Consider the following 26,890-nt stretch of genomic DNA (forward strand, 5'->3'; position numbering starts at 1 on the left):
GTAAGGAGGAATGAACTACTGAAGTTAATGGTCCAGAGCCTGCTCTGTGTCCCACAGCTGTCCCTTGGAAGCACTGAATATCAACCACACACTGCTTAAATAAAATGACTGTGCGCTGGGACGCTCTGCACACGTGCGCGGTCACAGCGGACGTGCGCAGCTGTGTATGCTCATGAAGCGAATCCTCATGAACCATCCATAGTGCTACCGCACATGTGCGGCTCTGTGTGCACGCATCATTCTGTGAGGCGAAGCCGCACGCGACATGGCTGCCAGTACAAATGCGAACCCGCGTGCGCAATGGTGAACGATCATCCGCACTGGCATACCATCATGCGCAATAACAAATTCTTGTGTGCGGACTTAAACATAAGAAACGGCAGCCAAGACAACAAGAGAAGGTACTCTTATCCAAAACACCAGCAGCTAGCCAAACTCCCCCTGCAGTCACCGCTACACAGGTGTCCAGCCTCTTGCTAGTTTGACAGTTTAACTTACCTGTCCAGGCACAGGGCAACCTTAGAAACTAAGAGCCCAATCTTTACCTATCACGGCTGGTTCCATCACTTGAGGACCTTCAAGGACTGGGTACCCTTTTCATGTTTTAGGGTCCACACCCTTGGACCTGTACAGCACCCTACAGGAATGCCTTAGCTCTGTGGTGTCCAGGATTCCACTGCACAGGGTCCAGCGCCCAAAGGTCACGTTACAAGCAAAGCCTTGCAGGATCCTTGCATCTTCTTTCCGAGGCTCGGGTACCATATATTTAAACATATAAGTTTTTCTTCAAATGGATCTGATTAGTCAATCCCTTGCTTCATTTAAGAACCATTTTGGGAATCAAGACCTGGAGCTCAAGAGAGCTCAAACAAGCGTACCCATCCACCTTGCAGACACTGGTAAAAAAAACTGAAGTAATTCCTGTATGGGAGGGGTTATATAGAGGCGGACTTCCCATCTAAGACTTTGGTCTACCAGTGTTCATTCACCTAGAAATGGCGTATAACCCAGTAAGTAATGAATAATAGCCTAACTCTGTGTCCCGTGATGTACGATAAAGAAAATAAACTTTCCACAATTGGTCTAAACTTATAAAACTAAAACATACCTCATGTTGCAACATGACTCTGTCAATCAGCAATGCTCGAATGTGCCTCTTCTTTCCTTGAAGCTGAAAGTCAAATAAATCATTAAAGCGATAGAAAAGCCTTTTTTTTTTTTTTTTTAAATAACAAACATGTTATACTTACCTGCTCTGTGTAATGGATTTGCACAGAGCAGCCCAGATCCTCCTCTTCTCGGTTCCCACGCCAGCGTTTCTGTCTCCTGATTGGCTCACTGTCTGTGATTGACAGCAGTGGGAGCCATTGGCTGCCAAAAGCCAATCAGGATTGCTAGTCCCTGGAGAGGTAAGGCTCTCGTGGACATCGCTGCATCGAGAGGGTGCTCAAGTAAGTATTAGGCAGGGCTGCTGCACACAAGAGCTTTTTTACTTTTATGCATTTCCTCACGCGAGTGAGGAAAAGCCGATACATGGCTCTTCCTGTTAAAACCGTGGTCATCTGCGATTGGACACAGCTGATCATGTGGTAAAGAGCCTCCGTCAGAGACTCTTTACTAAGATGGGTGTTGCGGTGTGTCAGACTGACACCACCGATCGCCGTGCGCCCCCGCGGGCACGTGCCAGCTGTTATCCTGAAAGACGTCATATGACGTTCAGTCAGGATAACGGAACCACTGCCAGGCCATCATTTTGCTATAGGCTGGGCAGGAAGTGGTTAACTCTACTTTGTAATTAAACCTTGTTGGAACTAATTACACAAGAGTGGTCGCGCTGTCTCCCTCCCTTCGCCTCCATTAATTTTACAGATGGAGTCCCACCTCTAGTTTGACAGCATCACCCCTAGGTCGTCCATTCCTTTTGCATAGTTATAAGGGCTGCCCGCTCATAAAGCCCCTCCCCCCTTATTTGGGTCTGTATTGTTGCCGTGTTTATTCTATGTGTTAATTTCTTTAACTTCATCATTCATACTTCCCATGAGTGGTCGAGCGCTGATAGCCTAGCGCCATTCCTGCCATTGGGGAAATAATCATTTTTTATTTTCACGTAGGTGCATGTTCTTGCCATATTAATTTTCTGATGAGGAAAGTATGAAAAAAAAAAAACCTTAAGTCAATTAGTACCTTCTTTTTTGATTAAACCTGACTGAATTTCTAGATTTCATGTGAGCCCAAACAAAGAAATCGGTTATTAAAACATTAAAAACACACGTTACAATGGAAGGACAGTTTCTATATGTATAACTCACCCGATTTTCCATGGACTTTTTGACAAGTGTAAAACTCTTCCATCTGGAGTCAAACTCATGTTTGTGGGATCCCTGGAATTGTAGAACGTCGCTGATGATCTGCGGATGACAATACCAGTCAGACAAAGGTTAATAGTGGCAATACAATGCATTTTCTTTAATAACTGTAGAAGCAAACCATCTCCAATTATTACTGGGTTCTCTATGAGACAAGTGAGGAACTGGCTGGAGAGGTTTCAGTCTACAAATACAATTTTTGTGATTAATCTTCCTTCATTCTCATCTCCCACAATAAAAAAGGAAATGTTCCTTATTTGCACACCAGTGTAATTCTACATATTATGAAGTATTGTTATGGAAGGTATTGGTGTTCACTTTGAAGATGAATATTCTCTTTAATAACCCATACCCATCTATTGATGACCTAAGTGTGCCAACCATCTACTCTGTACAGGGACTTACCTTTATTATAAGAAATAAAGACTTGATATCATCTTCTGAGTTGTCAAGTATGAAGTCTGTGGATGGAAAGAAAGAAAATGATGACTGCATTCCTTCCCTGGATATGTCTAAAATATGGATGGTCTGTTTTAGCATATAAAGCTGAGTCCAGTCCAAGGTCCAATATTCTATCCGATGGATACAGTTTCAAGGGCTCATGCACAAGGGACGATTTTTTTTCCTTCCCCGGCGGCCCTAGCATTTTGCAAATGCCTTTAAAGTGGAAGTAAACCCTCATTTCATTTTTAGCCAAGGAAGCTGCCATCTTTGCCTCTGTTTAATCTTCAACTGCCATTATGCTGCACATGTGATCAGTTATAACTCAAACAATATGAGTTACATTTCTGACAAGTGCCGGGAATGTAACTTTTTTGATACTGTGAAATTGATGGGTTTACTTCCGCTTTAAGGCGTGTCAAGCGCTTGGGCATTTGTTCGTTTTATTGGCCAGGTTATTAATTTATTCTAGCCATAGGAATGAACAAACACTTAACCACTAAACGTGCCCACTAAACATATGCCCATGTACACGCCTTTAGGTGCGTCTAGTGTTTTTTTTCTGCCAAAACGCTCCTCTCCTGAACTCGCAAGCAATGGGTTTTTTTTATGCCTCTAAACACCTATGTGTGCAAGGACACCTAGGATAGCATAAAGGGGCATTTAGAAGTAGAAAAATACCCAAACACCTCTAAGAGCCGTGTTTTTAATGCCTTGTGTGCATGAGTCCCCCAAGTTCACACCATCAATGCATGATTAAAACCCCAACTTTTTTAACTTATCACACTAGCATCTGTGAAACTATCATAAAATGATATGAGACATGTATAACATAGAACACGTCAATCTGGTGAGTTTGTTTTTGTTGGGAGATTGCTGGGTGGTGGAAAAAAGTTACCATCTGTCTATAAATGACCAGATGATGCTTTTGACTGAAAATCATGTTTTGTTATTTTACGTGGACTTTGTGCATTTTTGCACTTAGGATGTTTTCATTCATTTATTAGCAGTATTATTGCACAACATGGTTTCTTAATTGCACCGAGCACTGTTTTATAACTTATACATTATCGCATAACTGCAAATTTGAAAAATTAAAAAAAAGGAGACAAAGGACTTACGCAAAAGTTTCCTGAGCGTTTTTGCAATGGATTCTCTGTAGTTTGTTCTAGAATAATCTGGAATAAAAATGTAAGCACATGTATTAGACAAGTGAAATCTATTCAATATGACTTATGACTCAAATTTATGCTAAACAGTAGTGCCACGCTTCTCCTATGCACCAGTTATTGCTACAGAATCACCAGTAGGGGGAGTGTGACACCAGCCTTCAGCATAATAATTCCTGAATGACACCTGTAAAATCTTCAAAGGATAAAATCACCTTTTAGGAAAAAAATAAATAAATGCACATTTGCAGGTTAAAAAAAAATGTGCATTTATGGTCCACAGGAATTCAGCAGAGCCGCCATAATTAAAATGAACGTCCTACCCAAACTCTTGTACCTGCTGCAGACAGTCCCAATTAAGCTCCCACTTGCTTTCTTTACAACATACAGAAGAGTTTGCTCAAACTTTATCTGGGGCAAACTACGCCCTAGAATAAGTTAACCCAGACTCACCATCCCCAAACTCAAAGGAGGCTCTGGTCTCCCAGACCTCCGCAAATACCAACAAGCCTGCCATTTAACGAGAGTTATTGACTGGAACATACACCACAAAACCAAAGCGTGGGTCCACCTAGAACATTCTCAATCATCTATTCTGCTCTCCCAAATCCCCTTGATTGCGCCAAACCAAATTCCTCCCACCTGTAGGAATCACCCGCTCATTCACCCAACTCTGACTTCCTTTCGTATTGCTTGTACTACATCTAAAATCTCTTCCGTTCTAGGCCCAATGACCCCAATTAGACATAATCTGGACTTTGCCCCAGGTACCTCTCCCTCCTTCTTAACGGACATTTGGCCTCACGCATCAATCCGCGCTGAACACTTCTTTGCCAATGACCACCTTATCTCCCACACTGATCTAGCAGCTAAAATGACTTCCGGCACTTTACCCCTTTGGACATATATCCAAATTAGACATTTTTTTTGATAAAACCAAACCAAACCAAACCCTGAACGGTCAAGACAACTTACCCCCTTTGAAGCTAAAAAAGCCCTCGCGCTACTAAGATGCGTTCAGAATGATCCCCTAATTAATACAAAGAGGGCAACCCTCATAAACTAAGAAATGAACAAAGTGCGTGTTGTGCAATAAAGTGCAATCAATTCGAGTGAAAAAGCCATCTGCAGCAGAATCTAACAGTGTTCACATTCCACTCATAAATACCAAAAATCATGATTCCGCGCTACAGCAATATATAAAGTGCAAAAAGTGCCCAGTAAATAGGGTAAATAAACAGTGTGCAAATGGTGCCCAATAGGTTGGGATAATAATATAGTGTAAAAGTGATTAATCCATGAACTGGTGTAACAATCCAAGGGCATTAGATTCAATGTGGTGATTGTTTTTTAATCCAGCATTTTTCAATAAATGTCCAAAAAAAGAAAGTTTCTTCAAAATGCGTTTAAATAAACTACACAGCAGAAAGGCGAGAGGTGTACAATCCCATAAATGAGCTCACAGAACCCTCACCTTGATATCTTGAAATATCAGCATAAGGTAGTGTACAAGAATCTTAGTGTTAAACCTGAATGGACACTTCGCATCCACGTCCTCATACAGTCTCGTACTCCTGGGGGGGGAGGGGGAATGGGAGAGATAGAGAACTCCAATAGTGTAGTATGTTTATGGTTAAAATATAGTTTTATTAATAAAATAGGCTGGACTCTTACATCAGTATATTTAAAAAACAAGCATAAAACAAATCGTATGGCGTTTGGACGCCGTTTTCACGTCACTTCTGGTATTATTCAACCTCTGGCCACTCCCTACGCGTTACGTCATCACGTGACAACATCATGAAGCCGACGCGATGACGTAACGCGTATGGAGTGGCCAGAGGTTGAATAATACCGGAAGTGACGTGAAAACGGCATCCAAACACCATACGATTTGTTTCATGCTTGTTTTTTAATATATTGATGTAAGAGTTCAGCCTATTTTATTAATAAAACTATATTTTAACTATAAACATACTACACTATTGGAGTTCTCTATCTCTCCCATCCCATCCCTACCCCTCCCTCTCCCCACTGTGCTGGAGATGTGGGACTGACATTGGCTCACTTCTACACATCTGGTGGGCGTGCCCTAAAATACAACCTTTTTGGAAAGAGGTCCACCGACTTATCAATCAACTAACCACCTACACCTTAGAATACTCGCACAATTTCTGCTACATCACTCTAACATATCGACTAAAAATTATGTACGATCCTTGGCAATGCATATGGTGCTGCTAAGATGTGCATCCCAGCAATATGGCGCTCCTCAGAACCACCATCAACAGCGGATTGGTTCAAACGAGTGCAAAAAAATGCAGAAATGGAGGAACTGATACATCAGGCGCACGACACGCCCTCTAAATTCTGTAAAGTATGGTCTTGCTGGTTACACTTCACCTCGACAGGCGAATATCAACATTCCATCACTTGATTGTTAACTGAAAGCACTGGTAGAGAAAAGAATCACCTGAGGAAACCCATTCCTGACGCCCCTTCTCCTAACTACCTCTCCTCCCACATGCCCCCACCTGAAATAGCCCCTCATACACTACCTCCACCTCAACATCATCCTGACACACTTTCCCGAGACTCTCGGACATACGTGGCCTTTCCTCCCTCACTACCACACCTTCCCACTCATATTTCTCACACGACATTCATACATACTGAGTTCTCACAAATGCCCTAAGACGTCAGATCCATCATTTTAAAGACTATGCCTATCAGATATGACTGACATCTGATAATACATCAACATGATCACCCACTAAAACTGCAATATCTAATGACACACGCAATGAATTAAGTTATGACGTAAAGGTTTCATGCATACATATGATTGTATTTGCTATGTCTTCTTTATACTATGCCTGGCGGCTGCATCCGCAACTTCGCATTATGTGCTTTTGTTCTGTTCTATATACTTTTCAATAAAAACTTCTGGGAAAAAAAAAATGTGCATTTATTTTTTGGAGCCAGTAAAGTAATGCACTAACGATCAGCAGATCTGCCAGTGTATCTATGTGCCCAAACATCCTGCCAAGAAGAAAAAATGAAGTTCATTGAAATCTACAAGTCAACAAAGGCTGCCGGACCTTGAAGTTTTCTATTTACAGGACACTGTGGAGATGATCCCTGCTAGCTGTCAGATCAGGGATGTGCGGGGGCCGGTCCGTTCATAACATGTTATGAAAGGTGAACTTATCCTGCAGGGGCCTCAAACTGGTGGCCCGCCAGCTGTTCGAAACTACAAGTCCCACCATGCCTCTGCCCGTGGGAGTCATGCTTGTAACTGTCAGCCTTGCAATGCCTCATGGGACTTTCACAACAGCTGGAGGGCCACCAGTTTGAGACCACCTGCTTTAAAGTGATTCTAGAAGCATTTTTATACTTACCTGCTCTGTGCAATTGTTTGGCAGCTCCGGTCCTCCTCTTCTGCGGTCCCCCCCAGATACTCCTGGCTCCTCCCCTCTGCCGAATGCCCCCAGAGCAAGCTGCTTGCTCTGGGGGCATTTGAGTGTCCTCAGTCCTGAGCCAGCTCTGTAACTCCACACAGACCGTAGCTCAGCACTGCCCCCTTCTCTATCTTCTGATCAAGATCAGGCACAGGTAAGTATTTAGGGGGGCTGGGGAGCTGCATGAACAACATTTTTTCCTTAATGCATAGACAGGTTAAAAAAACTTGTACCTTTAGAAGCACTTTAATGCTCCTGAGAATAGAGCCGGCATATGCATTAACCTCTTTACACCCCAGTAATCCACATGTTTGGTGGCAAAATGCTGGGCTTTGGCGCCCACACGCCACAAATATGCATCGCTGGGCAGGCAATGTTTATGCACTGAGAGCACACTCCCAGCACAAAGACCAAGATGCCGAAATCTGCTCTCACTCCCAGGAAAATATTGGTAGCCCTCAGGAACAGCTTCCGATCAGATGACCACTGTGACAGCCAATCGAAGGGGTCACATGATCGCCGATACTTCCCGCCCACCCAGGAGTTAAGAACTTTTAAAGGGGATGCAAGGGTCGGCAGGAAGAGGTTAAAGGGGCATATACTTCAAAAAGACAGAAAATATACACAAGGTACTACAATATATTTTACACCTATGTACGATTGCTTTCTTTTCTGTGCTGTACCCTATATACCTTCCTTGTAACAGTTGAAAAACCAACAAAATATATGTGAAAGAGAAAGAATGTATAAGCCAAAAGGACATAGGTGCTGATTTTTTGTGTTGGAAATCTAGACCAGAACCTGCGAGTATTCATCTTTCTTTCTATACAAGAATGGAAACAAGAAATATGATTACAAAGCCATTTCTGAGGCTAAAATATGGCGCCTCCGAAAGAAAAACTGTCCCTGCTGCTCACAGTCATGCGAGTTAGAAATTCAGTAGGAAAGTTGATTGCCTAGCAAAATGCATTCTCTTTCAATCATTAAGATACATGAAGGCCATCAACATTTTTAGGTCTTTGTAATAATCACAGGTTGTACTCACCATAGTCTATACCGGTGAAGAGCTTTGTCTCATCCAGAGACACCATACTTGTAACCCTGTGAAAATAAAATACAAAAAAACTTTTAGCCATGCATATCCCATAAAAGAATTCAATGAAATCACAATCCATGAAAGGCTTAACAGCATCCTAATAAAAAAGTAACTAGTATCACTTACATTATTTCTGGTATCTGTATTCTAACTGTCCATAAATCTATCCCATAGTTTGTAGACGCTATAACTTTTGCGCAAACCAATCAATATCTGCTTATTGGGATTTTTTTTACTGAAAACATGTAGCAGAATACAAATTGGCCTAAAATTGATGAAGAAATTAGATTTTTACATTTTTTTTTTTTTGTTTTATAGCAGAAAGTAAAAAATAGTGTTTTTTTCCCCAAAATTGTTAGACTTTTTTGTTTATAGCGCAACAATTAAAAACAGCAGAGGTGATCAAAAACCACCAAAAGAAAGCTCTATTTGTGGGGGAAAAAAGGACATCAATTTAGTTTGGCTATAAGGGCGCACAACCGCGCAATTGTCAGTTAAAGCGACGCAGTGGCGTATTGCAAAAAAATGTCCTGGTCAGTAAGGGGGTAAAACCTTCCGGGGCTGAAATGGTTAACCAACATGCAGAGCACATTGTTTCAACAACTGAACGAATGGAATATAAAAAAGACAAAATACAAGAAAAAACATCCTAATACTTACAGATGAGATACTCTCTCCCCTTGCAGAGGAGGTAGGATGTTCCCTGAGCCAGTGAGACAGTTCTGCACGATGGTGAGACACTGCTGAATATCATCCCTATGAAAACAAAGATGAAGATTAGTCTCTGTATGTCCTGTTAGGGACACATCTTTTTACAGATTTAACTGCATTACTTTAGAAGAAAACAAATGGGGAGCACAGTACTTAAAGTGGAAGTCTAGGCTAAAACTAAAATCCCTGCATCTATAGCAACCAACATTCTAACACTAACCTCTCTTACCCTGTAAAGAAAAAAAAAAAATCAGTATACATACCTTTTCTGCAGATGATCCGACCCGATCCCCAGCGGTGGAAGCTTTGATTCCACGCTGAGCGGTCAGCCACGGCTTCGCTGTGTGGGCAGGTGCAGAGGACACGTCAGTCAATGGAAGCCCCATAGTAAGTCTATGGGTGACGTCACTTCCCATTAATTTCACAGCTGTTGTGGGACGTTTGCTCTGCACAGCTTCCGCCACAAGAGATCGGGTCGGATAGTCTGCAGAAAGTGTATGTTTATTCGTTTCTTCTTTACAGCGCTAGGTAGGTTAGCGTTAGAATGTTGGTGGCTATAGATGCAAGGATTTGAATTTTAGCATTGACTTCCACTTTAAACTTTCCACCAGGCGAGAAATGGGAAAGAGATCTTGGTCCTTTTATAGAAGATCAATGAGAAGAGGCCTTACAGGCTGTACCCCAATGCACCCTCAATGTAACACAAAGTGTTTATGCAACTATATCTACTTTTAAGGGTACACTTCATACCAGCTAGATTATTTGCAATAGGCATTTTAGATCCCCCCCTTGTGTGGTAAATGTTCTAGGGACCATGTGGATCTGATCCACTTGACCTGGCGATGCCCCAAATTGCACTTATATTTGGTGGGAGTGTTGAATACTATAAACTCAGTTTCAGACCTCGATTCCACTTGACCCCAAACCATGTCTTTTAGGTATATTAGATGATTTTCAATTATCGGTCCCCATGAGAGAGGCAGCAAGCAGTCAGAGCTTTCTCTCAGGCTTGAAGGGTGATAATTCGACACTGGGAGTCCATTGATTCTCCTTCACATAAGGAATGAGTGCAATGTATGCAGTGTATATATATATATATATATATATATATATATATATATATATATATATATATATATATATATATATATATATATATATACACACACACACACACATATACACACACATTCATACAGTATCTCACAAAAGTGAGTGCGCCCCTTCAATGTTGTCACATGAAAAGATATAATAAAATATTTACAAAAATGTGAGGGGTGTACTTTTGTGAGATACTGTATATACATGCACACATAAGCTGTGTGACTATTTTTTATTTTATTTTTTCAAAATTGTACTAAAAGGCCAATTCTTGCACTTTTCCCTCTGTATCCTACAGAAAAATGATGAGTCAGTGAGAATCCAACAATGGAGCTGCAAATAACCAAAAAAGTTATCAAAATCAGAGAGAAACAATTTACCTTGACAATTCCAGCTCTCCGCTCCCATAACAATCAAGCTTATCTAGCTCTGGCTGAAGGAAGTTGTCCAGCAAGTAGAATGCAAATTTAACCTCCTCTGCTGAAGGAACATGCCACCTGATGTTTAGGTTCCAAAGGTCACCGGCCTTTCCCCAGTCCTAGGAAAGGATTTCGATTTTAGTTAACAAGTTGTGCTTATGTGTTTGGGTTGTTGGCCAAAACCCGACTTATACCCATAGACAAAAGATAAAGAACCACAAGCTCAGCACTAGTGATTCATGTTTATTAACCGTAAAAGTCCCCTTAGGCTCCAATCACACTTGGCAATTTGAAGTCGCTGGTGGAATTTCCAAAATTCTGCACACGATTCCAAATCACAGCAAAAACACACAACACATGCTTGGGAGCCATTCATTTTAAATGCGATTTTGTCATGACTGTTGCACGACAGAATCATAATGCAACTGCAGGAAAACATGACCTTCAAATTACGCGGAGTTTGTCGTCCAAAAGAAAGTAGGAGCTTCTTTTGGGCCACAAACGTGCATAATGCAGTCAATTGAAGTGAAAGGCCTTCCCTATGTGTGACATGCAGAATTGTTTAAAAATCACCCACACAGGTTGAACTGGATGGACTGGTGTCTTTATTCAACCTTACTAACTATGTAACTATATAAAATCGCAAACAAGAACGTGAGTCCCCACTATGCGAAATGTGAACGGGGCCTTAGAAATGGGACAACCATCCCCAATCTGTCCACTCACAGCCAGGTAAAAAAAAAATATCTAGAAGTGTTATTAAACTCCAGTTTTGAAAAAAATCATAGTGCTGCAGACGTCACCACTTACCAAGTTGGCATGTCTGTTTTTCTTCCTAAGCCTGTGGTTGCTTGCAATTCCTTCTCTCCAGATCCCCCTTCCTTGGTTGCTGTCTTCAGCTGGCTCCTACCCCTTACAAGGACCCAAACAGCCACCTTTACATGCACGCTCCCAATTAAGCAATACAATGGATGTCCACAGCAATAGCTACCAGTGACAAGCCACTTTCATTTTTAAGACTGAAATGGCGTCTGATGGGAGGATGCCCACGGGACCATCCACAGCTTAATTTTCAGCCAGGAATTTTCAGCTAGGAACAGGCCAAAATCTCCTCGATATAGGGCTAGCTTTAAAGTGGTTCTAAAGGCTCAAAGTTTTTTACCTTCATGCATTTGCATCATGCATAGAATGCATACCTTTTATGCATAAAGGTAAAAAAAAAAAAAAAACTGTGTGCAGCAGCCCCCCTCAATACTTACCTGAGCCCTTTCTCGATCCAGCGATGTGCACAATGGCCTCGGCTCTCTGGGGAATCTGCCTCCTCATTGGCTGAGACAGCAGCGGGAGCCATTTATGAATGGACACACTGAGCCGCAGCTTTGAAGCTGCTTGCCCTGGGGGCACTGGGCAGGAGGGAGGGACCAGGAGCAACGGCGAGGGGCTCAAGAGGAGGAGGATATGGGCTGCTCTGTGCAAAACCAGTGCAAAAGAGCAGGTAAGTATGACATGTTCATTTAAAAAATAGAATAAAAAAAGGGAGACGTTAATATCACTTTAATGCCCACGATTGCCAGCAGAGCGCAGAAAGATCTCCTGGCATACAAATCATGCTTGAGCATCTAACACCCTTTATGTTTATGGTCAGCCTAATTACAGCCTTTAATTTCTGCCAGCTTTTTATTTTTGGCTGTAACTCTATTAAGAAGATTTAAAAATCATCTCAAAACAACACATATCTACAATAAATGTGATTGAAATTGCAAAAGAAAAAGGTCAGACTTGCCTTGATGGGAAAATATTCAGAGAGAGGCTTATCGAATCCGCCCGGCACACTGCAGTACTCAGTGGGGTAGATGAGAGTGCAGGAGCGAAGCAGATGGTGCAGCAGATTACAGGACAACGTATAACCCTGTTTACAAGTGAAGTGCAAGGTTCGCCGGAGAATTTTCACAAGCTGGTCTTTGTAGGGAAGCAGTTTCTCTCCATCCACTCTCGTTATCTACAAAACAAATCCCATGTGATCACAAACCTCAACATATTTTTTTATACATCCCCAAACATTTTTTTTTTTTTTAATTCAGGGAGAATCCATAGTGCAGAACACTACCAACTAAATAGAATTGCAGATCCTACAAATAGTACATGGTCCTCTTGGGTTGGCAGTGGCTCCAGGACAATCAGGCAACTAAGACCAAATGTAAGCCCCACCTCTGCGGAGTTTGCTCACCATGGTGTTGCTGAGCAAGGATGAGCTCAGGCGTGTTCGCAAGCCGCACGCGCAGAGCCCGCCAGGAAGTCTGCACTGCACAGCACTAATCACAAGCAGGGAGACATTGTCCCGATGCACGGCTGCAGAGATCGGGAAACGTCTCACTGCTTGTGATTAGCGCTGTGCATTGCCGACTACCTGGCTGGCTCTGCATGTGCGGCTTGCGAACATGCTTGAGCATCCCTGACCTCTAAGGCCCAATGTAGACTGGCCTCAGATATCAACCTGGTTTACAATATATAGTTGATCGTTTTAAAAATATTTGACAGCATTCAAATTTTACCTCAGAAAGGAGCTGCAGGTTCCAAAGTAACTCTTTGTCTAATTCTTCCTCATGGAGGACATCATCATCTAGAAAGAAGGAGAATGTAGATCTAAAACATCTTCATTGGCTAAAAGTTGCATTTAGTACAAATTTCTAATAAAATCACGTGATGTAGAAGTCACTTCAATTTTGGAAGATACACACGACCCAGACCTCAAGGTCAATTCGCTATTTAAAGGGCATGGGTCGGTGCATTCATAACATGTTACATCCTGAATACGGGTGTAACATGTCACATGAAAGGTGAACCTACCCTTTAATTGAACAAGCTGAAGTTAGAAGCTGATTGGCTACCATGCACAGCTGCACCAGATTCTGAGTGCTCCAGTTTTAGTAAATCTCCCTATAATGTTGTATTTAGGTATTTCACTTTAGGCTGCATTCACACTTCAGCATTTAGAATCGTGGGCAGATTTGCCACGAATCTGCAGGCGATTTGAAAGCGCTGATGTGTGGATGGCAAATCGCGGGACTCGCATTTGAGATGCCTTTCATTTGAATGACGCCTCAAATCACGGTGCGGGTCTGCCGCGATCGTCGCGTGATAAATCGAGCTGCAATCCCGGCAGCACGCATTGCGGGAAGCATGTCGCCCAAAAGTAGCTCCTGAAATTTTTTGGGGGCATCATAATTCCTGCAAATTTGCAACAGATCTGCCTGCGATTCAAAACACAGACATATGATTGCAGCCTTAAAGAGACGTCAGAAAAATAGTCATGCTATCCACAACGCACAATGAAATCAACCAACAATCTATACAGCCAAATCAAAACTCTATGGCACTTACTCTTAGTGAGATGAGTTATAACATTGCAGCAGTGAGGCAGAAAGAGCTTCAGAGACTCCACAGGGCAGCACTGAAAAGATTGTTCACGAAAACACAATTAAAACATCCAGCATTGTAATACAGATACAGAGTAAAATAGCACCTTAAATTGAAGTCCAGCAAAACAACCCAACATACTCCTGAAATACAAGCAAGCGAATGGATATACAGTACATGCAAAAAGGTTTTTTATTTCTACACAAACTGCTCTTGTGATTAACAAAAGTCCATTGCACTGAAAAGAGAGTGACACCACTATTCAATAAAGTGGCTTCGCAGCCTCCTGTTCCCTGGGCTATGAAAGAGAATCATCATGCAGCCACAATCAGTCCCCGTTTTCCTTCTCCTTGACAAGAATTCTAAAATGTATGCCCTATGCTTTGTTAGACAACATGCAGGTAAGGGGTACCTGTAGATAAAATCAAACTGAGCAGCTCTGAATAAGACTCCATTCACAGTTGTGTGACTTAACAATCATGCAATTTCCAGTGCGACTTTACTCTGGGACTTGATGCAACCTTGGATGAGTGCGACTTTGACCAATGTGATAATTTTGTTTGTGCTCCACAAATTTGTTAGACATGTGCAGAACGGGAAAAATTCATTTAGTTTCATTTGGTATCTTCATTTTCTAACGAATTCCAAATTTTCAGAATGATTTGAATCGGTCTAAAATTGATCGACCAATTCGAATTCTGTGCTGGTGGTTAAGGAGCGGGTCGGGAAGTCAGCCACCGTGTCCTTAACAACTGATGACAACGGGTTTCCCCACTGACAGCTGAATGTAAAAATAAGAATACCGGCAGAAAAAAAAATGTGTGGCGTCCCTCCCCAAAACACCTTTTTTTTTAAAAATTTTGCCGTGGGGTTCCCTTAAAATCCATACCAGACTCACAGACTCAAAAGGGCCTGGTATAGATTTTAAGGGGAACCAAACAGAGATTTAAAAAAAAAAAAAAAAAAAAAAGTCATTTTGGGGCGGAACTTTTTTTCTTCTTTTTTTTTATTGTAGTGTGGGCTTCCCTTTAAAATCCATACCAGACCTGAAGGGCCTGGTATGCATTGGGTGGGAGGTATAGACACTATGCCATTTATTTTCACTTTTTTTTCCCCCACTGCCAGCATTCACAAATCGCACACAAATCGCATCTGTATCATGCATGTGCGACTGTCATGTGACTTGAGGGTTTACATTGAGGCCTATGGATCTCAAGTCACATGAAAGTCAGACCCAAGTAGTGCAGGAACTACTTTGAAGTTGCGGTGACTTGAAGTCATACAAATATGAACGATTATCATTGGGAAACATGGGGCGTGACAAGTCGCACAGGTGTGAAAGGGGCCTAAGGCTAGGTTTCCACTATTGCGACCCCCAAAGTCACGTGATTTGCAATACTATTTATGATGCAATGTCATGCGACTGATGAGAACCATGGGAGAACAAGTTGCACCAATTAGAAGGGGGACCATTGAAATACATGGATTTTGACTTGTCATGGGACTTCACATGTGTCAAATCGCATAACAACTTGCAGTAGTAGAAACAGAGCCTTAAGTTGGATAATTCCCTTGCTATAGGAGTAGGCCCATTTACCTACCTCCTGAAGCCTAGCTCAAAAACTCCCAGATGGTACCATCCATTGATGCTAGAATGTCGCCAAGACACTCCCAGCTGTTACTGCTCACCCTCACTATCACATACACAAACTATCAAACCCCAACCCATGTTTGGTACACCAACTCACCTATCACAGCAAAGCTGAGCTGGAGCTGTTGTGACGGGGGAGAGGGTGTGTGCGTGCGTGCAAGGGGGTTTGATTCGGCTGGGAGTGCCTTATCAACAAGGTAGGATGGGACGATGCCTTCTCTGGGAGTTTTTCCGGCACGTAAAGAGGTACAAGAGGTATGTAAATGGCCTACACCTATAGCAAATTTGTTTTCATCTACAAGGGTTAGTTCACCTTTACCAAAAAAAAAAAAAATGTCCATGTAACGGGCACACATAGGCAGTTTTTTTTTTGTTGGTAAAGGTGAACTAACCCTTTTTAGGTATAATGGTGAACATCTAAGATCCCATTACACAAACTCCACCAGCACAAAGTGAATGGGTACACTTCAGATAAAGGATTAAAGAAAATTTAAACCAGCATAGAAACCTAAAAAGAATTACCTTGACAGCAGCCCGGCAGAGATCTGCCACCATTTTGCCAGAAACTCTTGTTTCAAAGATGTTGGAAACAGCAAAGTTAAATACCTTCTCGAGGGCAGCCTACAAAGTTACAAAGAAATGGGAATTAAAAGAGTCAAACGTTACACAAACCACTGCGGGTGTACATGTTTTATGGGAAATATTCAAGACAGCGGCCTATAATATAACGATTCTCTCTACATAATCGTGACGCTGACCCATTCTAGCCAATGATGGGGAGCAGTGTTCACACCGGCTTAACAAATGAGAAATACAAAATAATAGAGGGAATAATCCAGAAGACCAGACTTGACATCAAGGTGAGAAGTACAGTATGTGATTTTCCTCCCCTACCATCTAAAAAAACATTTATTCAGTTTCTAGCATTCTTTTCTTATCCATTCCCAACACCACATTAAAAAAGAAAGAAAGCAAAACTGATTTCAGAGCACCAGTGATTGAGGAGTAATCAAGATGATGTAGGATAGGCAAAGTATCTTTGAATCTTTCATTGATGGTGTATTGAGGTGTCATGTTTAGCACCTGCACAAATCGGTCTCCATACGATTTGTGTTCTAGGAGTTCGGTTAACCACTTGCCGATCGTATAACTTACATATACAGCAGCAAAAGGCACTGCTGCGCAGGATCACACACCTAGTACATGATCCTGCACTCCAGGGTCTGGGCGCACACGCGTGCCGCCACCAGCCCGCTCCCGCTGTGAATATACAGCAGGAGCTGATCGGTGGGTATCAGCTGGGCGGGCACCGGCTGGGTTGAACGAACAAAAACTAGCAGTTTGTACCAGGCTTAATTGTAAAGTAAACTGCTTAATTAAAGTTATTGTAAAGTCTTGTTTTCTTTAAAAAAATAAATAACAAACATGTCATACATACCTGCTCTGTGCAGTGAATTTGCAGAGTGGCCCGGATCCTCCTCTTCTCGGGTCCCTCTTCGCTGCTCCTGGCACCTCCCTCCTGTCGAGTGCCCCTACAGCAAGCAGCTTGCTATGGGGGCACCTGAGCTGAGCTCTGTGTGTCCATTCAGACACAGAGCCTCGGTTTGGCCTGCCTCCCTCTCGTGATTGGCTGCGTTTGATTGACAGCAGCAGCCAATGCCGTGGCTGCTGTGTCTCAGCCAATCAGGAGGGAGAGTCCCGGAACGCCAAGGGACTCATGGATATCGCTGGCTAGAAATGGGGCTGAGGTAAGTATTAGGGGGCTGCTGCACACAGAAGGTTTTTTTTAGCTTAATGAACAGAATGCATTAAGATAAAAAAAAAAAAACCTTCTGCCTTTACAACCCCTTTAAAGTGGTTCTGAAGGCTCATTCTATGCATGAAGGTAATAAACCTTCTCTGTGTAGCAACCCCCCCCCCCATACACCTAATATTTACCTGAGCCCCATCATGATCCAGCAATGTGCACAAGAGCCTCGGCTCTCCGGGGACTCTCACTCTTCAACTGAGACAGTAGCAGGAGCCATTGGCTCCCACTGCTGTCAATCAGAACAAGTAAGCAGGGGGGGGGGGGGGGGTCGAGCCACAGCTCTGCATTTTAAAGCGGGAGTCCAGCGACCTATCGTTCTTTTTTTTTTCTGGTCATTGATAAACTTTATTATCAAAATATCATATTCACTGATTGTGTTTAATATTGCCTCCTCTCTCAGATTTTGTCTGCAAGAATAACTTATATAATTATTAGATGGTTTTCATCTTGCTTGTGGCAATTGAAGCCACAAGCATTTATTTTCGGGACGCGGTGAATGCTGTGCTCCCAGCATTCACCACTCGTTCCTGCGCATGCTGATTGTTAACAGCGAGCAGCGCCGCCAAATTTCGGGATGCCATCACAACGGGCGTTGTTGTCGGAAGTTCCTGCCCCGTTGTGATGGCAACCAAACATACGACGTGGCATGACGGCGTTCCGCACTGCATCTTGGGAAGCCTGAGACTAGTTCCCAGGAGACTGTGCGGAGCCGGGCAAAGGCAAGAAACACGCCTACTCCCATGGGAGGAGAAACAGGAAGTGGAACTATGAATGAAAAAATAAAAGGTAATTTGAGCATCTAGGCAATTAACTGAATGGGGTAAGATAAAGTTGAAAATTTGGGTGAACCCCGCTTTAATGGACACACAGAGCAGCAGCTCAGGAGCGAGCCTGCCTGGTGCCCATAACAAACTGCTTGCTGTGGGGGCAGGCAAGCAGGGAATTGGGGCTGGGAGTGGCAGCAGGGGACTTGAGAAGAAGAGGATTGGGATGGCTCTGTGCAAATCAATGCACAGAGCAGGTAAGTATAAAGTGTTTGTTATTAAAAAAAAACCTTTAACATCACTTTAAACAAGTGAAATAACAGATTGTACCTTAAATATCTCTTTGGAGCACTGAGTGAGGATTGTGCTGAACGTTGAGGACAGGCCCAGTTCCACCAAACTCTCAGATGCGTCATCTTCTCAGTCTCGGTCTCCTCTCTTGTCTGCTCCAGAGTGCTGCTTTCAATCAGAGCAAAACACCTGGAAAAAGAGAGAATAAAGCCCTTTGTTTTCAACATTAGATATACACTCACCAGCCACTTTATTAGATACACCTGTTCAATTGCTCGGTAACCAAAATGCTAATCAGCCAATCACATGGCAGCAACTCAATGCATTTAGGCATCTAGATGTGGTGAAGACGACTTGAAGTTCAACCCGAGCATCAGAATGGGGGAAGAAAGGGGATTTAAAGTGACTTTGAACGTGGAATGGTTGTTGGTGCCAGACAGGATGGTCTGAGAATTTCTACTGGGATTTTCACACATAACCATCTCTCGGGTTTACAGAGAATGGTCAGAAAAAAGAGAAACTATCCAGTGAGCGGTTGGGTGGACGGAATGCCTTGTTGATGTCAGAGGAGAATGGGCAGATTGGTTCAAGATGATAGAAAGGTAACAGTAACTCAAATAACCACTTGTTACATCCAAGGTATGCAGAATACATCTCTGAATGTCTAAGTTTCCTTGGTTTTACTGCAAGAATCTTTAATAGATAGACGGAAGCATAACAACACATCGAACCTTGAAGCAGATGAGCTACAGCAGCAGAAGACCACACCAGGTGCCACTCTTGTCAGCTAAGAACAGGAAACTGAGGCTACAATTCACACAGGGTCACCAAACCTGGACAATAGAGGATTAAAAATATGGTGCCTGGTCTGATGAGTCTCGACTTCAGCTGCGACATTCAGATGGTGGGGTCAGAATTTGGTGTAAACATGAAAGCATGGATCCATCCTGCCTTGTATCACCAGTTCAGGCTGGTGGTGGTGTAATTGTGGGGGGGAGGGTATATTTTCTTGGCACACTTTGGGCCCCTTAGTACCATTTCAGCATTGTTTAAATGCCACAACCTACCTGAGTATTGTTGCTGACCATGTCCATCCCTTTATGACTACAGTGTCCCCATCTTCTGATGGCTCCTTCCAGCAGGGGAATGTCACTATGTCACAAAGCTCAATCATCTCACCACTGGACAATGAGGTCCCTGCACTCCAATGGCCTCCACACTCACCACATCTCATCCAATAGAGCACCTTTGGGATTTGGTGGAACTGTGTGATGCTATCATGTAAATATGGACCAAAATCTCTGAGGAATGTTTCCAACACCTTGTTGAATCTATTCCACGAAGAATGAAGGCAGTTCTGAAGGCAAAAGGGGGTCCAACCCGGTACTAGCAAGGAGTACCTAATAAAGTGGCCGGTGAGTGTAATTGTTCTAAGTATTCAAACCATTCACATAGGTTAAAAAAAAAAAAAACACTTGTCACCAACATGAAAAACTGAAGGTAAATACAAAAAAAAAACAAAACAACAACAAGTATTTTAAAATCTTACTTGCATCGTTTTTTTTTTTTTCATAAACAATATTTTTTTGACTTGCAGAGTGCCTGGGAACACGATGGAACATTTCAGGAAGAGTCGATCCCCAAGTACAGCCCGCTCCCTCCTTGCAAGTCATAGCCCTCTCATCTTCTGTAAATGTCTGGTTACTCTGTGTGCTGGCCCAGCTCCTCTACCCTCCTATACCTACATAGCCTTTCATTTAACAGCTAGATGAGGACCACAGGGGGATTCTAACATAATGTCACTTGGGTGACTGCTGACATCACAAACACCCAGCAGCAGCCTCAGTGTTTTTGGATGTCCACACAAAAAAAAATATTAAATGAATGGTCTGACAACAGTGTGTCTTTTAGATGCAGAATACATTATGCTCACCTGTCCATGAACTGGAGCACAAAGTCCTCAAACTCTGCACTGGCTGAGCACAGCTCCCTCTCCACCTGCACACAGAGATCAATAACAAAATAAAACCGAAGCCCCAGAAAAATGTACAATTAAAAGATACATAAATACCATCAGTTAGGCTGCATTTACACTACAGCGTATTGAATTGCGGGCAGATCTGTCACGGATCTGCCCGTGATTTGAAGTGTGAATGACAAACGCGGAACTCGCATTTGAGATGTCATTCATTTGAATGACACCTCAAATCGCGGAGCAGGTCTGCCAAATTGTTGTGCTGCAATCGCAGCAACCCGCATCGTGCATGTTACCCAAAATAGTTCAGGCGCTACTTTGGGGAGCGGCATGTGTCCCATGACGCGGGTTGCTGCGATTGCAGCACATTTTATCGCGTGACAATCGCGACAGACCAGCACCGCGATTTGAGTGTCATTCAAATGAATGGCATCTCGAATGCGAGTCCAGCGTTTTGTCATTTCACGGGGCAGATCTGCCTGCAATTCAAAACGCTGTAGTGTGAATACAGCCTAACTCTACCACACAAAGCTTTCTTCACAATATATGAAACATACTTTTAATTAATGTAAATATAAAATAAACCTTTGATCTCAGCTGGATGTTCCCAGCTACTTCAGCACTAACACAGGTACTTACCATTCTGAAGTGCTTAAGATTCTTTACAGAATACCCTGGGAACCAGCCTACAAACCCTTTGGTACCAAGGATGGCCAGACATTGATCAAAATTTGGCCGGTTGTACAGGAACCAGCTGAATATTGGTCCATGTATGTGCAGGCTGGTTTTTACATAAGTTGATCTAAACAACCAACTTGTGTACAACCAGCCGTCAGGTTTTTCCAGAATGATCAGTGCTGCTGGCCATAGCCAGCGACACCGATCGTTGTATTCTGCCACCCGGGAAAATCTTCCTGCCGAAAGAACACGATAGCACAGCGAGAGGATTCCCCCATCCACCTCGAATGTGTGGACAGGGGAATCAGGTTTTTTTTTTTTTTTTTCATTCAACCAAGCCTTAGTTCGGCCATACACAGTTCAAACCATTAATGGGCAGGCTGAATGTACTAAGTTGATTGATCAATCAACTTGGGTACAACCAGCCTGCCAGATTCTCTTACGATTATCACTATTAGCTGCCATAGCCACTAGCAATAATCATTGCCTTCTCCCAGTGGGAAAAGCTTCCCCCGCTGGGAGAAGACAATTGCGGATTCACCTGTCAGCACTTTCTGTGATGATGGGGGAATCATGTGAATTTCTTTCCAGCAACCCGTGGTTGCAGGAAAAAATTTGCACCGTGTATGCCTGGCCCTAATGTGTGCCCATCAGGTCATAAAGAAAACATGCTCTACCGAGGATTACCTGAGAGACTGGGAACCGGTGCTCTGGCCCAAGTGTCTTTGAAATGTAGCAATTATCCTCTGATACAATAAAGCCAGCTACTCGATGGCGTCCACTGGAACAATTTTTTTATTGGTAACATAACAGGACACAGTAATAACATGCTAACGCGTTTCGGCCAAAGCCTTACTTATATAGCATGTTATGAGTAAGTCTTCGACTGAAACATGTTAACATGTTAGTTAGTCCTGCTACGTAGCCAATAAGGAATTGTTCTAATGGATATCACCAAAAAGTCGGCATTATTCTAACAGAGGATTAGTTCCTATCAAGCTCCGGCAGCCAGTGTTTTCTCTGTACAAGTGTCAATCAGTGTGTGACCAGAAAAGCATTGCTGGACTTCCCTTGTGGCTCTGTGTCACGTGACCAGTGATAAAAGGAAAGCCTGAAAATGTTTCCCCTTAGTCGGTTCTGAGCCCTGTCCATGACACTAATTTTGTGAAGGCTGAAGAAACATTGATTTCTAAAGGGGGGTTTAATTGCAGTGGTCTTTAGCAGTCTTGTGTAACATGTTAACAGTGCTTTGACTGTCTCCTGGAACAATCTCTCCAATTTCCAACAGGACTGTAGTATGTCCAAAGTCTGTGACCATCTTCTGTAACATTAAAGTGGTTGTAAAGCTGGAAGGTTTTTTTTATCTTAATGCATCCCCCCCACCCATTCAAGCTCTGCAGCAATGCTGGCAGCACTCATACATCTATTTCCCAAGACAACCTCTGGATATGACGGTGAGCATCTTCACTCAACTTCTTTGGTTGACCATGGCGAGGCCTGTTCTGAGTGGAACTTGTCCTGTTAAACTGCTGTATGGTCTTGGCCACCATGCTGCAGCTCAGTTTCAGGGTCTTGGCAATCTTCTTATAGCCTAGGCCAACTATATGTAAAGCAACAATTCTTTTTTTCATATCCTCAGGAGTTCTTTGCCATGAGGTGCCATGTTAAACTTCCAGTGACTAGTATGAGAGAGTGAGAGCGATAACACCAATTTAACACACCTGCTCCCCATTCACACCTGAGACCTTGTAACACTAATGAGTCACATGACACCAGGGAGAGAAAATTACTCATTGGGCCCAGTTTGGACATTTTCACTAAGGGGTGTATTCACTTTTGTTGCCAGCGGTTTAGACATTAATGGCTGTGTGCTGAGTTATTTTGAGGGGACAATAAATATACACTGTTATACAAGCTGTACACTCACTACTTTACATTGTAACAAAGTGTCATTTCTTCAGTGTTGTCACATGAAAAGATATCATAAAATATTTACAAAAACGTGAGGGGTTTACTCACTTATGGAGAGTGTGTGTGAATATATATATATATATATATATATATATATATATATATCACACACACATACACAATATATATGTGTGTGTGTATATATATATATATATATATATATATATATATTTTTTTTTTTTTTTTCCCTTGTTAAATCACAGTGTATGAAAATACACTTACCTCTGAAAGATCATCTCGCTCTTGCAGCACAGATGAGCAATCTACTAAAGGCACCAAAGTGGAAAATGTTGCAATAAACTGGAATGTGATCTGTTTAGAAGACATAAAATTATATAAAATGAGTGCCAAACTAAAAAAGTTGTACAGAATATTTCCAAGCAAACACTGATTGAGACTGTAATAGATAACTTACGACGCATTAAAGAAGCGGTCTACACACATTTTAGCTAGGTGGGTTCAAAATGCACAGTTAGGCGATGAGCATCAGATGATCACATTACATCATCCAGTGCAACTGCTAGCTACTGGTCTTCACAGACATCATGAAGATTGAATTCCCTTTTAAGGTTGGGTACACACGGGCTCAATATTGGCCGGTTCAACAGAAACCGAGCCAGTGAAACGACCAGCTTTTGTTGGAGAAACATGCTGGAAAACCAGCATCCAATCAGCGCTGGCAGCCAACGGCTGATCAGTGTCTTCTGGCGGGGGGGTGGTCCCTTTGTTAGAACACAAAAGCACAGTGGGGGAAATCCCCACACTAACATCGCATGTGTTAGTACGGCAATCTGTCAGGTTTTTTTTTGTTCAGCCTGCTGAGCCTATACTGTGTACCAGGTTTAAACAAAGGCATGCTAAGAGGATGCTAAAGAGACTGTCTTAACTGCTTTCCACCCCGCCCAACGTCATATGAAGTCGTCTGGTTTGAGCGGTGATATCTGAATGATGGGTGCAGCTACAGGCATCATTCAGATATCTTCTTTTAGAGCTGGCGATTCTCTACACCATAATGATGATAGCAGCTGTTCAACCGCTTGATCGCCTCTTACAGAGGCAGGAGGGGAGGACAGTCCCCCCCTCCAGTGCTTTTCCTCCGGGCTCGCCCTGTGATCAGCGAACCGAACAAGGGACCGACCGGTGCCGGATGCATACCATAGAGCAGTGGTTCTCAACCTCTCCAGTGCCGTGACCCCTTGATAAAATTTCCCAAGTTATGGGACCCCTAACAGTAAAATTATTTTTGTAGCGTGGGTTGTCAGCACCCAAGGAAAGACAAGTAATTTGCACCCCTAATCCATGGACATTTAGCGCTCCCTGAGTACCTTCCACTCGTAAAGTATTAAAACCCTTATGGTACATTTTAGAATATACCACTCTCTTTCCCTATCCTATCTCTCTCTATGCCAATTTCTGGTCCCCCCCCCATCCCTCTTTCTAGCCGTCTTTCTTGTTCTCTTATTCTTTCTCTCCCTTTTTCTTTGTTCCTCCCCTTCTTTTCCTCTCCCTTCCATGCATTTTTTCTATTTTTATTCCTTCTCTTTGCTCCTTGGTGGGGGGAATGGGATAAGTGGCAGTGCTGGTGGGGGGGGGGGGGGGGGGGGCATCAGTCGCAGTGCTGGGGGGAGTTCTGATCAGCCAACTTGCTCTTGATCAAGGTCATCTGCTGATCTGAGAACTGTAGTGGGGACTTTTTATGGCAACCATAATCACAGGTAGTGTTACTCACGGTCTCCGACTTGTGATGTTTTGTACCAGTGACACCTATGCCGAAATCAGGAGATCGGGTCTCCCTCCAACCCCTCTCACTTCACATTCCTCACCAGTCAGCTAACCTCTAGTCTCTGCCCTACAGCTATGCCGTGAACTGAATGGGCGGCTGCAAAGAGGCTGAGTGGGCGGCCACGGGCTCCAGGAACAGCCCTGCTGGGTGGCCGCGAAAAAGGCTGGGAGAGCAGCATAGGCTTCAGGAACAGCCCAGGATTCGGTGACCCCTGGAAAAATCGTCATTTGACCCCCCAGTTTGAGAACCACTGCCATAGAGATTTCCGGTGGGCCAGATGGTCCCCGGAGTCTTTATAGTTGTTCGGAGGCTGGGCGCGATGTTATGACGTCACACCCGGCCTCTGCATTTGAAAAAATGCAGCCCGCCTCGGCTGGCAAGCCAAGATCCTTTTTTTTCTTAAATCTGGGGACTTATTGACCGCAGATCTCACTGTAAAGAGGACCTAGCACGCACTAGTCCTATTACAAGGGATGTATTTTTACATTCCTTGTAATAGGAATAAAAATGACTAAAAAAAAAAAAATTTAAAAGAAAGCATCAAACTAGAACATTAAAGATAAAATTAATAAAAAAAAAAAAAAAAAAAAAAAAAAAGAAGAAGAGAAATGTAAAGCGCCCCTGTCCCCGTGTGCTCGCTTGCAGAAGCGAACGCATATGTAAGTCGCACCCACATATGTAAACGGTGTTCAAACCACACATGTGAGGTATCGCCACGAACATTAGAGAGAGAACAATAACTCTAGCCCAAGACCTCCTCTTTTACTCTAAGCATGTAACCTGTAAAAAAATGTTAAAATGTCGCCTATGGGGATTTTTAAGTACCAAAGTTTGGTGACATTCCACAAGCGTGTGCAATTTTGAAGCTTGACATCTTAGGTATCTATTTACTCTGCATAAAAATCATCTTTCACATTATGCAAAAAAATTGGGCTAACTTCACTGCTTTACCTTTTTTTTTTTTTATGCATGAAAGTTTTTTTTTTTTGCAAAAAAAAAAATGCGTTTAAAAAAAATTGCTGTGCAAATACCGTGCAAGATAAAAAGTTGCAACGACCCGCCATTTTATTCTCTAGGGTCTCTGCTAAAAAAAAAAATACATATAATGTTTGGGGGTTCTGTGTAATTTTCTAAAAAAAAAAAAAATTATGATTTTTACATGTAATAGAGAAATGTCAGAATTGGCCTGGTAGGCAAGTGGTTAAGTAGAAGATGACCAGAAAACAAAAAAAAAAAATAAATTAAAAAAAAAAAAAAAGGAAGGACATCAAAAAGTTTAAATGTTTCAGAAATGTAAGAAGACTCAATGTATGGCCATAAAGTGTACTAGCTTTTATCTGAATTTTTTTTAATTATAAAACTGCATGCATATCACATATACAATACAAATCACAACACCACTACACTGTTCTATTAAAACAGGTCTGTTTGGCTGTGCTCTACAAACCGGCAGTACCTACCATGCATTTACTAAAATCATTTGGATCCACGCCGGGGAGAGCCCTCATCAAAAGAGGTAGCATGTGTGTTGGGCCTTCTGGGAACCACCTACCCACCAGCGACCAGGCTGCGTGCCACTCCAATGACACAGCTTAGTGTTGCAGTGAGCTGGTGAGGCTCAGTTAGTGTTTCCAAAGCTGGATAAGTTCTGAATATCGTGGAGAAAAGCAGATAAGATTGTACGCTTAGACAGAAAATTGGCCTAAAAACGTATGTAAAGCTTTGGCAATACTCAATTTCTGCATATCATGCCAGTTATGTAAAGAGGAAAGAGAAGCAAGAGAGA

At 42.7% G+C, this 26,890-nt stretch overlaps 1 protein-coding gene across 1 annotated transcript in view; it reads right to left on the reverse strand.

The window, feature by feature from the left end:
* Window positions 1-26,890, reverse strand: part of PSME4 (proteasome activator subunit 4) — a 201,664-nt gene that overhangs the window by 75,029 nt on the left and 99,745 nt on the right. Inside the window, 17 exon segments of the mRNA XM_073628566.1 lie at window positions 1,109-1,171; window positions 2,310-2,408; window positions 2,772-2,827; window positions 3,929-3,985; window positions 8,483-8,538; window positions 9,194-9,289; window positions 10,726-10,883; window positions 12,548-12,763; window positions 13,317-13,384; window positions 14,146-14,215; window positions 16,355-16,453; window positions 18,737-18,813; window positions 18,816-18,886; window positions 20,631-20,695; window positions 23,544-23,633; window positions 26,565-26,657; window positions 26,659-26,752. Coding sequence (XP_073484667.1) covers window positions 1,109-1,171; window positions 2,310-2,408; window positions 2,772-2,827; window positions 3,929-3,985; window positions 8,483-8,538; window positions 9,194-9,289; window positions 10,726-10,883; window positions 12,548-12,763; window positions 13,317-13,384; window positions 14,146-14,215; window positions 16,355-16,453; window positions 18,737-18,813; window positions 18,816-18,886; window positions 20,631-20,695; window positions 23,544-23,633; window positions 26,565-26,657; window positions 26,659-26,752 — 1,528 coding nt within the window.

The sequence above is a fragment of the Aquarana catesbeiana genome, linkage group LG04, assembly GCF_042186555.1.
Source record: "Aquarana catesbeiana isolate 2022-GZ linkage group LG04, ASM4218655v1, whole genome shotgun sequence".
Lineage (NCBI taxonomy): Eukaryota > Metazoa > Chordata > Amphibia > Anura > Ranidae > Aquarana > Aquarana catesbeiana.